The 12419-nt window shown below is 43.1% G+C and overlaps 1 protein-coding gene across 8 annotated transcripts in view; it reads right to left on the bottom strand.

Moving 5' to 3' along the window:
* TMEM241 (transmembrane protein 241) overlaps positions 1-12419 on the bottom strand; it is a 204686-nt gene that overhangs the window by 52203 nt on the left and 140064 nt on the right. For all 8 annotated transcript variants that reach the window (XR_003854780.1, XR_003854782.1, XR_003854781.1 and 5 more), the window contains one exon: positions 9690-9783. Coding sequence is in view for 3 of the 8 variants with exons in the window: in XM_029591130.1 (XP_029446990.1) it covers positions 9690-9783 (94 nt within the window). In the remaining 5 variants the exon portion in view is untranslated. The remainder of the gene's footprint in view (positions 1-9689; positions 9784-12419) is intronic.

Genomic DNA, 12419 nt, shown 5'->3' on the forward strand with positions numbered 1-12419 from the left:
TCTGTCCAGCTCCCAAGTGGACAGGTGGGAAACACCATTAAATTTATCAGTAACTGGCAGAACTCTTAGCTGTCTCAGCAGAGGGGTTGCAGAGGCAAGAAAGAATTAGATGTTGAGCCTTGGAGCTGGTCTCCTCTCGAGTAGGGCTGAGACACACTGGCAGAGCAGGGTCTGCTCTGTACAGAAATGTAGGACTTCAGCTTCCAGTGTGGCCAAATCCAGCACCTTTCATGAGCACTAAATTCAACAGAATGAAATTGCAAAAAAATGCTGACTAAACAGAAATACAGTTCCATCCCATCCACAAATTTATTGCATTTAATTGAATTTCCCTCCAGGCAAGTTGCAATATATCATTAAAAACATGTCCATAATAAATATTAATATACAATAATATACAAAGGAGGGTAATTTTCACACAGCCCACACAGTGCTAAAATCTGTATGTACAGCATGCATTCAGACATTACCGAGTATTTGCAATGCAAACTTATGTGCGTAGACTTGCTTTGGAGATAATTAGCCAAGTATGTGCACATCTCACTATGCACAAATTTACGCCTGCTCCAGGCAGGGAGTAACTTGTGCATGGTAACCTGCACGCATAAATTATAAAATCAAAACCTACGCATGCAAGTCAGAATTCTACCCCAGCTCCGCCTCCAGGAATGCAACTCCACCCTAACTCCGCCCCAGGAACAAACTTTTATGCACATAACCACCAGGGCTATTTTCAAGAGCCACTCACAAGCATAAAATCAGGATTTGCAAACATAAGTGGATTTGAAAATTATCCCCAGCATAGAGTTAATATATCCCAGAGGTCAATATTCAGGAACCTTGACCCCCCTACCTGACCCCTTCCATAGTTTCTGACCACCCAGAAAAGTAGCAGGGTGGCAGGAAGGATGGAGGGTGGGCTAGATTGCAGGAATGTGTGTGTGTTTGTGTTTTGCACATTCACTCATCTGACCTCATGTACGCTCGCTGCCTATTTCCTTTTATTTCTTATACCTTTCTCCACCCCTTCCCCTTTTTTCCCTCCTCTCACTCCCCTCTTTTGCAACATGCCACTTTCATGATATAAGCAAAACAACCCCTTCAGAGACCGTAATCCAGGGAGACACACAAACTAGATATCTGCACTCTGCGCCTCCAAAGCCTGCAGTCTTATCGGATAATGTTCATACTCTCGCCCTCTCAGCTCTGAAGAGATGATAACAGTTGGGAGCTCCAGGAACCACCATCCTTATCTGACTTTCCTTAGCTGCCCACAGAGCTCAGTGCGCCCTCCTCCTTAAGGCCTACACCACTCTCCATAGCAGCCAAAAACTCCTTATAGCTTTGCTGCAGCCTCTCCCCTCTGTTTTCAGCCCGAGTGGCTCCCCCTGCACAAGCAGCATCAACACCAGCAATGCATAACACAGTCAATCAGTGGTGGCCTTGCTCTTCTGACATCAAGCACCTGAGCTGCGGAATGCGATTCCACCAGCACCACTGCAGGCCAGATCAACCTTCATCTGCCACTGCTGCTGCGGGCCAGAACAGGCTCCTTCTGCCTTTGCTGCCTGGGGCCAGATTAAATTTAACCAAGAGCTGCATCTGACTCTTGGGCCAAGGTTTGGGGCACTCCTGCTGTATAGCCTAGGCATCATGATTTTCTGACAATATGATACAACATTGATTTTATGGCTTCTGGTTGCAGGTCCAGTCCAACAGATATTAAACATGCTGTGGCATCAAACAAAACTCGAGCATACTTTGTAGTGGGGAAGGGGCTGTTTTTTGGATTATTTTTGACCTGGTAGTTCTTCTTTCCTCTTTCTTCCAGCTCAGATCAGAAATAGTGCTGGGATCCTGGCACCATGAACCCTCATTTGCAATTACTTTGCGAGTTTTCCCCCAGTTTAAATAGACCCTCTTACTGCTCCCAGCCTGGTCACGGCAGCAACAGTCCTGAGGCTGGGAGCCGTGCACCAGGGCTCCTTCTGGAACCCCAATACCATGGTCTCTAAACCCAGCCCACCAGGTATCACCTTTAATCATGACCCCCTCCCCCCCAGGGGCTGCGAGTGCTGCCTCGGTAGCATCCTCAGGCCCTGTCAACCTGGGATACAAAAGGCCCAATCCAGGAATCAAACAGAGGACTCTCCAGATGGCAGCGCGCAGCAACACCAGTGAACCAGCCCTCAAGCCTACTCTGCATTCGGAGTAAATAAAAGCCTCCTTCCGAATCACAGAATCAAAAACAGTGACCAAACCTTTCCCTCTGTGTCTATAAAGCGCAAAAAAAAAAAAAAAAAAAAAAAGAGGCTTCCGCTATGGGGTTTATTAGCCCAAGCAGCGTACTCTTGATGGCAATTTCAGCACGACCTCCTCAGTCACACAGGCAGCACCATAAAGTTTCCGAATGGAAAACCAGATTCGCTTGTTTCTCTCCATGGGTCCCCCGAGTCCGCAGCAGAACAGTCTCAGGACCGGCTGACCGCTCCTCCTTTCTTGGCTCCTCCTCAGCACAAAGGCAATCTGGCTTCCTTACCATCAGAAATTGCTGAGAATTCTCCAGCAGGTCTGAGAGGAGGACACAGTGGGACCATAATCACTGTGGGGGGGGTGGAAAATACACATTTCCATATGGTAATTTAAAGCTGCTCTTTTAGGTCTTTGTCAGACATCTACGGCCATTCTGTTTGATTTGTTTTCTTGTCATTATTACTTATATTTACATTAAAATGAAACAACTTATGTTGCATTTCTTTCCATATTTTCTTTCATAAAGAGAGACTGCAATTTACAGTGTATAACTGGCAAAAGTTATTCTGCTTTCCATATTCATTCTCTCCCTTGATGTACCGATTTCAGTAGCCCATTCAACCAAGGAACAATCGCATAAAAGAAAACTGAAGTCCAGTGCAGCATTTCAGAAGCGTACCAGCATCTTTTCTCCCTTTGGTAGAGGCAGAAGCAGTAGCTGCAGGTCCCAAAAGGTTCTCTCTTTCACTCATTACAACATCTTCATGCTCCTGCTGGGGCCCGAAACAGCTGGCTTAAACAATGCCACTGCTTTCTGACCGGCAGTAAACAGCTGATGCTTTTTTTTTTTTTTTTTTTTTTAAATTACCGTTGCGGCCCCCCGGCACAGCTGACTGGAGCTGGAGGTTGGCTGCTGCTACTCACTTTGCCCAGAACAGCTGATCAGGCCAGCGGTTCTCTCCTCTTCTCCTCCCAGCTGCTGAGCTGTCAGCTCAACCATTTAAAAAAAACAAAAAAACCCCCCATAAAAAACAAACCCTCCCTTGCTGAGGCTTTCTCCCAGCTCTCCCCCTCAGCAGGAAGGAAGAAACTGTTCTGTAGCCTGCACAGTTTGGAGGAAGAAGCAAGTCAGCCCACAGAGGTAAGATGGAGGGAGGGCAGAAGAGTGTGCTAGGGTAGTGTTTCCCAACCTTCTCCTGAAGGTACATGGATAGTATCCAATCACGCAAGGCAGGTGCTAGCATTTTTGCTGCCCTGTGCAAACAGTTATTGTGCTGCCCTCCGCTCCATTCTGTTTTGTTTTTTTTTAACACAGAATTCTTGTTGTTTTCCAAATAACCAACACACAACAGAAACTATTGGTTTCGTGCTGTATCCCAGGATCCCCTTTCCCCATTTTAAAAAGCCCTGCTCTCTCCAGCGACACAAACTTTGAAAAATGACAAACCCCCCTGAACATATTTTACCCCATCCACAGGTGAAAAATTCCTAAATTGTGCAGGAGTGATCCCCATGTGCTCTTGCCCCATCTACCAATATGTAAAAATGGCACTGGCTGGGTCTTATAGCCATTACCAATTTTTTGTACAGAAAAACCTGTACTGCTGTGATGCCACCCAGATAACCCTGCAAAAAAAAAAAAAAAAGTCACTTGGAACCAATATGGTGGTATTAGGCCAATTTAACACGTTAGGTGTAGGTTTGGCCCTCGGGCAGCCTTGAGTAAAGTGAATGACAATATAGTAAACTTTCCATATCAAAACAGTACTAACTGCAAACATTCGAATAGGAACAACCCTATCTATGAAAAGGCAACACTGTAAATATTACACCAAGCCCTAAAACACCTCCTACTGGGAAAGCAGAACAAACCAGGCTGCTATAAATCCTTATATAGAAACTACATGCTATCATACAGGCCGATTCAGTAAAAACACGGGAGAGCAGATGAACGCCTGCTCTCCTGGCACGCGCACCAGCCACTTGCCGGTGCGCGCGATTCAGTATGTAAACGAGGTGGTGCAGTAGAAACGGGCAAAAGGAGGCGCTAGGGACACTAGCGCGTCCCTAGCGCCTCCTTTTGACCCGGAGCAGCGGCTGTCAGCGGGTTTGACAGCAGACGCTCAATTTTGCCGGCATCGGTTCTCCAGCCAGCTGTCAGCCACGGGTTCGGAAACCAGACGCCGGCAAAACTGAGCATCCAGTTTTCGACCCGACAGACACCAGCCCAATTTAAATTTTTTTTTTTTTTTTTTTTTTTTTTTTTACTTTTTACACCCTTCGGGACCTCCGACTTAATATCTCTATGATATTAAATCGAAGGGTGCACAGAAAAGCAGTTTTTACTGCTTTTCTGTGCACTTTCCCGGCAGAAACTAGCGCCTACCTTTGGGTAGGCGCTAATTTCTTAAGAATAAAATGTGCGCCTTGGCTGCACATTTTACTTACTGTATCCCGCGCACATACCTAATAGGGCCATCAACATGCATTTGCATGTTGAGGGCGCTATTAGGTGCCGCGGGTTGGATGCGCATTTTCCTCCCCTTACTGAATAAGGGGTAAGGGAAAACGCGCATCCAAGAGCAGGCTAACAGTACGCTCAGTCAGAGCGCACTGTACTGTAATGGCCTGATAGTCGGGGGAGTTTACTTTGATTTCACTTCTTACCTTACCAACTACTTCCCCTCATACCAGTCTCAAAATGTTGAATCCTGCTATATCACATACACTTAAAATGTGGCGTACTGCCAATAAATTATTAGGCTTTCAGTCTAAGGGACTGACTCCTGTCTCATGCCTTAAGGGTAATCTGGTTTTATCCCCTCTTACACTGTCTCTGGACCTGAGGAAACAGGGAAGGGAAGGTTTAAGATTTCTAGACCAGATCTGGGGGGGGGGGGGGGGGGGTCACTTTAAGAGTTTTCAGGAACTTCAAGATGAATTTAATATAGGGGCTTATACACAGTCCATAGATAGAGGTCTTTAAGATCATGAGAAGTCTTGAATGAGTAGATGTGAATCGGTTATTTACACTTTCGGATAATAGAAGGACTAGGGGCACTCTCCATGAAGCTAGCAAGTAGCACATTTAAGACTAATCGGAGAAAATTCTTTTTCACAACGCACAATTAAGCTCTGGAATTTGTTGCCAGAGGATGTGGTTAGTGCAGTTAGTGTAGCTGGGTTCAAAAAAGGTTTGGATAAGTTCTTGGAGGAGAAGTCAATTAGCTGCTATTAATCAAGTTTACTTAGGGAATAGCCACTGCTATTAATTGCATCAGTAGTATGGGATCTTCTTGATATTTGAGTAATTTCCAGGTTCTTGTGGCCTGGTTTTGGCCTCTGTTGGAAACAGGATGCTGGGTTTGATGGTCCCTTGGTCTGACCAAGCATAGCAATTTCTTATGTTCTTATGATGTCCTTCTCTCTTCTCAACAAACAGGAGGCCTACGATTCCATATGGAAGGCATACTGGCAATGGAGACAATGCACTGAATGACTTATCTTTGCATTATCCTCTTTCAACATAAATGCTTCAAGGTTTAAGTTTTTATTATACCTGTATTCTACTGTTCACGAGATGGCATTATATTATGCAGTCTGTGGATGCTGCAGTTATTCTTTTACTCTCTTTGTTATGCCTTGTAATGTTGCATCCCTAAATAAAGAGATATAAAAAAAAAACCCAAAAAACTACATGCTAGTAGACTACACATGCATCTGATGCCAGTGGTGTATAAAAGCAAATATCATTAAGTTGTCAGTATTGGACAGTATTTCAGCTTGCTGAATATACACCACTTTATCGTAAGCAGTGCACTTTTTTCCTAGATAGAAAGCTGCGGGTACTCAGACAGGGCCCAAGATTAAAATGGGTGGGCATGGGATAGTGGTACATGAAATTCATCACATAGAAAACTTTCTCCCCGGCTCAACCTCAGAATAAAATATAAACAGAATAAAATATAAACAGAAAAGTATAGACAGAAACTCAACTGAAAACTGCAACAAGCCAGACTTTGTATATAATGCAGCAATGGAAAAACAGGATCCCCACCAGTCCTCATAAATCAAGAAATATAAATCAATCATAATAAATCATTACTAATAAAAGGAATATTGCCAAAGAGCTGATGAACAGGAAAACATTCAATAATTAAGAACACATATTAAAAATTTTAAAGCAGCAATAAATATTTTAAAAAACCCAGACACAAACACCCAGTAATTAAAACTAATATGAATGGAAAAATCCCCTGCTCCCCATACCTGAGAACTTTTCATTTGCAGTCACCCTGAACTTGTCCTGGATTAGTGGGGGTAGCACAAACTTTCTTCATACACACCCTCCCCCAGATTGCCATTCACACACACATGCACTGGCAGGCCAACATGGGAAACCGGCAGAGCACCGTTTCCATTCCTCTTCTTACTGCGCTCCTTGCATTACCCAGAGCCCCTGCTGCTGCTTCTGGTTTTTTTTTCCCTTCGGACAGCCCAGCTGTTTTTTTTCCCTTTGGGTCCCTGTCTGAAAGGCAATTCTGCCTTCCCCTTCTGACACAGCCCTGGCCTCTCCCAGCCATTGGCTGTGGGATGGGCTCATGCCAGCAGTGCAGACTAGGACACGGCTGGAGACTGAAAAAAAAAAAACAAAAACCCAACCCGCTCGGAGGGTTCATTGCCTCTGCTAGTTGCAGCAGCTGTGGCTTTGGGAGTGATCAGTGACAGACACCACGAAGGAGGAGGTGGAGGGAGGAAGTGGCACGCACGCTCTCCCCATGTCTATAGCTCCTGCTCTGGTCAGCACTGCACTAGTTCACCGGGACTTCGGAGGATGACAATGCCCCGACCCTCCCATTGCTGCCACCTTCTCCTGGATTGTTGCCCCATGCAATTGCACAGTATGCACGCCTGGTTCGTGTCAGACCTTTAGTCACGTTTTTAGGATTTTCACCATGAATGTGCATGAGATGGATTTGCATACCCTGGGTCTCCAATGTATGTAAATCTATACCATGCATATTCATTATGGATATCCTGAAAACCCGACTGGTTAGGTGTGCCTCCAAGAGGGTTAGGAATCACTGTACTAGGGTTAGGGAAGGGAGAGAATTCTGAGGTCGAGCCGGGGAGAAAGTTTTCGATGTGATGAACTTCATACACCACTATCCCATGCCCAGCCATGTATTTGGTGAGGGGCTGTCTGTATTCTGCATGTATGACCGAGGTGAAGTATTCTGCCAGTGTGTAGTTTCTGTGTAGGGATCTATAGTAACCTGGCATGTTCTATTTTCCTAATATGAGATGTTTCGGTGTTTTAGGGCCTAGTGTAATATTAGCACTGCTGCCTTTTCATAGGTAGAGGTGTTACTATTTACGTGCTGGCAGTTAGCGTTGTTTTGATATGAGGGTTTACTATATTATTATTATAATCCTTTTATTCGTGGCTTTCTAAGCCCACGCTGAAAACATTACAATAGGCCCAATAGCATATGGATTTCAAGCGTAATTTTTTTTCTTTTTTTTTACTTTTTTGTAGGGTTTTTTGGTTGGCACCACAAAAGTGCATGTAAATATAATATACATGCTGTAAGTGATTTTATTTTACCTTAGACTGTACTTTTAAAGTCATTTTTCATCTAAAATCTATTAAAAATGCATAATTTTTAATTGTGATGGACCCAAAAAGCAAAGCGGAAGCCGATCCAGTTGGCTGTGTTACAGTAAAAACAATAAGAATCGGATGATCAAAAGAAGCCCTTTATTTCAATGCCCGACTCTGGCTGAGTTTCGCTCATAGAGCTGCCTCAGGGGCATTAGTTCCTGCGGAATGCTCTGACATAGTAGCAGAATGAATGTCAGAGCATTCCGCAGGAACTAATGTATGTTCACATGTGGTATTGTGACATTGTGACAGCAGCCCAGCAGGCATATTTTAAGTCCTGCCAATTGAATTGCCCCTGAGGCAGCTCTATGAGCGAAACTCGGCCAGAGTCGGGCATTGAAATAAAGGGCTTCTTTTGATCATCCGATTCTTATAATTTTTAATTGTGTCAGGGGGAGGGGAAGGTTCGTATGACTATATCTCAGTTATTTTTCGCCTATTATGTATCTTTAAGTTATTTAAGTTATTTACTGTTATTATGTTTCAATGTATTCCGCCCCCGAGGTGACAGTTTTAGTTCCTTGAAAACCGGTGTGATATGTATATTATACAGGAACATCAGTATATAAAAATCAAAAATAAATAAATAAATAAATGACTGTATGGTTGGTTCGCAAGGCAGATTTCTTCACCCACTCAGCCAAGTAGGACACAGCTCTTGTCCTCCATTTCTGCTGGAGTCCAGCGATAAATGGCAATTTTCTTTCTCTTCTGGGCCAGTGATAACTGATTCTATCTTCCCCTGCTGGGCCCAAAAGTGACACCAGAAGAAGGGTTGGTGGCCCCGTAGGGGACAGAGCACGCAGCTTGTACAAAAATGTATATAATTTCTATTTAAAGAAAGCACTCTTATCTTTCCCTAGTGTCATTCTTAACAATAAAACTGGTAATGAGGCATTTTTTTTTTTTTTTTTTAGTTTGGCTGTGGATTGCTCTGAGTATTGTGTCACACACGTGAGCATTGTCCATCTGGTAGGGATGTGCAGAGCAAAAGTTTATGTCCATATGTCCATATGTCCAAAGGGGGTCCCATTTGCGGTCAATATGGACATAAAAAAAAATTAAATGAGTTGGGTATATGTCCATATGTGCAAAAAAAAAAATTTAAACCCCCTCACCCTCCTTAATCCCCCCCCCAGACTTACCACAACTCCCTGGTGATCGAGCGAGGAGTGAGGACGTCATTTCTGCAATCCTTGGCGAGAAGCATGTGACGTCGGCGGCACGTCGAGTGACGCCGGCGTCACGTGATTCCCGGCGAGTTCGCGCCGGAAGGCTCGTTCGGCCCAAAAAGAACTTTTGGCCAGCTTGGGGGGGTCAGGAGGCCCCCCCAAGCTGGCCAAATCCGATCGTATATGTCGAATCCTTTTTTTAAGTTAAAAAAAAATATGAGTAGCGTTTTACATATGCGGTCAATACGAATGCACATCCCTACCATCTGGTGCATCACAACAGGAAAAAGGTTGAGAACCCCTGATCTAAGGACTCTAAATTATGAGTCCTTAGATCAGATTGAGTTGTTTTGTCGTCTTGCTATGGCCACTTACAATATTCTAAATTTGTGCCCCTGATGGCAGATAACGAAACAATGGATCAGTGATGGGCTTCTTCCACAGAAGGGAGAGAACGCCCTCTAAAGAAAAGTCCTTTGTACCTGCATAGAAAAACGACTCTTTTGCTATTGAAATCATTGTATGGCATAATGTAACAAGTCAAGAACAAAAGAAAACTTTCCAGTCTGAGACACATACACATCCCCTCTGTCTCTTACCTTTGCAAAGAGAGTCCAGGCTGCACAATGACCAGAGGACAAATTGCCTTTAAGCTTCACGGTGGATAACATCAAGAAAAATCCCAGAATGCCACTTAAAGAGGAATGGAAAGAAAAAGATATTTTTAGTGGCTGTGAAAACAGCATAATAAAAGGTGTTCTAGAGACCGAACAGATGCCAGTCTTTGTATAATAAGTCCGTAGCAAAACCAGAGGGGATGTGCACAACCTTGAATTCCCCCCTATCCTCTGGCCTATTTATTTTATTTCCTTTTTTATCACCTCACTAAAGCCGTCTTTGTAGCCACATAGGCGTGGAAGCACAGCAAGACTCTGCATTTTGTAGTGATCTATTGTCTAAAAATCTTCAGGGTGCAGAGTTGCTCCCATCCATTCCAGACAAGGGACGAATGGATCAGACCTTCCCTATTCTCACTAATAACTCTTTCCCTTTAGAATGGTTCACACATTTTACTCTCGTGGAAGTGAGCCACCCAAACTCATTACAGACTCTTATATGATCCAAAATAATTCAGAATCTTCATGGGAGTCCATTTAGGAGAAAAATACTCAAACAATAGAGTAACAAGATACATTATACAGCAAATTCCCAAGTCACAGCTTTAGGCTTTATTCCTTAGAACCAGAGAGACTATAAAAAAAAAAAGCTAATCTTATGAAGCCAGGGAGTGGAGTAACATGTATTAGCTGTTTGCCCCAGACACATCAGCATGACAATTCACCAAACTATGATAAGCAGACTCCACCGCTTGGGCCAAAGGCAGAACTCTGTGATGGGCTGAGATCTCAGCAGAGTGTGCTCATGTCTGCTTGAGTTTGTGCAGTTCTACCGATCAAAACCCAGAACTAAAAACAGTGACTCTAGGTCTTTCCAAGACAGCTCTATTGACTTCACATATGGGTCTTCTAAACTATTTGTATATAAGTTGTAATCTCCCAGTTCTTTGTTAACTTTCTCCAAGTTCATCCCCCCTGTTCTATGTAATACAATGACAATTACAATTGTCATTGTAATTGTTGAAATGTGAACCGAAGTGATTAGTAACATTGTTACCTGAACTGCGGTATATAAAACTGTCAAATAAATAAATAAATAAATAAATAATAAATAGAACTAGGCCACTGTAGCACTTAATGATGTGATTGGCCAACCAACAGCAGCTATGATCAATGCCCTCTTCCTATGAGAAGAAGTTACTCCTTGATATGTATGTCTTTTCTGTGCAGATTTTTACAAATATCTGGAATTTCAATCCATAAACTGCACCAATTTACAGTTTATGGAGTTTCTTTATTAATATAGCATTTCTTTAAATTTTAAAAAAAAAGTCTGTTATTCAGGGTCCTCTCATCTTTTGTTTATAATACACAGAACAGACCATAATGAATAAACTCCTCAAACTGGATATTTCCCCTCGAGTCCTAGAATGCAGGTTACTTTTAAACACATAACTAACATTCTAAAATCCAATAATAGCTGGAGGTGATGTAAGCAATGCAGACCTCACATAGAGGATCAAGAAAACAGAGGCTGCCACAACAATCTGAGGTTGGTTGGGCTGCTGGTGGTAGTAATAAAATGGAGATCTGATATAGCTCTTCGAAAATGGCTTTCAGAAAAACTGGGCCTAGAAGTCTCGGTGGCAGCCATAGTATGTGAATCTGCATATCAAGCAGGTGTGTACAAAGAAAATTGTGAATGACCCAGGGCATTCATGGCAAGAATTCTGATATGGAATGATAAGATTAGAATTCTTCAAAGGTTCCAGAAGAAGAAAGCAATAGACTATGAAGGCCATCATTTAATGCTCTTTAATAATTATGTTGCAATATCAGCTGCTCAGTGCACAGAGCTCTTGCCTGTTTGTACTAAGTTGTTTTGAAAAGGTATTTGATTTACTCTCCTCTTTCCCACTAAACATCACGGGGGGCAATATTCAACGGCTGAGCGGCTTGGCTAGTTAGCCAGATAAACTTATATGGCTGATTAGCAGGGTATATTCAGGGGCATGGTCGCGCCACTGAATATACCTGACTATCTTAAAGTTACCCGCATATGTTTATGCGGCTAACTTTAGAACAGGTCAGTGGCACAACCAGAGTTAGCTGCCTAAGTTCAGCGGCTAACTCCGCTCTTCCCCAAAATGCCTCTCGCCTGCCCTCGGAACACCCCCGAATTATGCGCCTAAATTCTAGCTACATAACTAGTTATCCAGATAGAATTAAGCCGCCTAAGTCTTTTAAGATACTAGTTTTGCCATTTAGACTGATAACTGGCTTTTTATCCATCCAAGTGACTTTTGAATATCGAAATCCATGTCTTATATGGAGATAAAACACTCTTTTACAACTAAAAAGCAGGTGGATCATTTCTCATGCAAGTCTAAACAGGATTAGCATCTGTTTGTTTTGGTCAGACAAAAAGTTCAGTTTCCTATCAGAAACTTTTGCAAACTGTGGGGAGTGACTTGCATCTTTGAACAACTCTGCAGCGGAATATCATCTGAAAGGTAGCATTATGATTTTGGTCTGTGTTCCCAGCAATATTTAAAGGTTATCATCTCCAAAGAACACACTGTGGAACATCTAAGGCAATAGCTTGATTTGGAGAAGACATGCCTCTGGAACTCTGCAGATCAGTATACAATCTGAAACGGTGTCTGGAGTGGAAGAACGGAGCATAATTGCACTTGGGCAGAATTTTTTTCT

This window comes from Rhinatrema bivittatum, chromosome 2 (genome assembly GCF_901001135.1).
Source record: "Rhinatrema bivittatum chromosome 2, aRhiBiv1.1, whole genome shotgun sequence".
In the NCBI taxonomy this organism is placed as follows: domain Eukaryota; kingdom Metazoa; phylum Chordata; class Amphibia; order Gymnophiona; family Rhinatrematidae; genus Rhinatrema; species Rhinatrema bivittatum.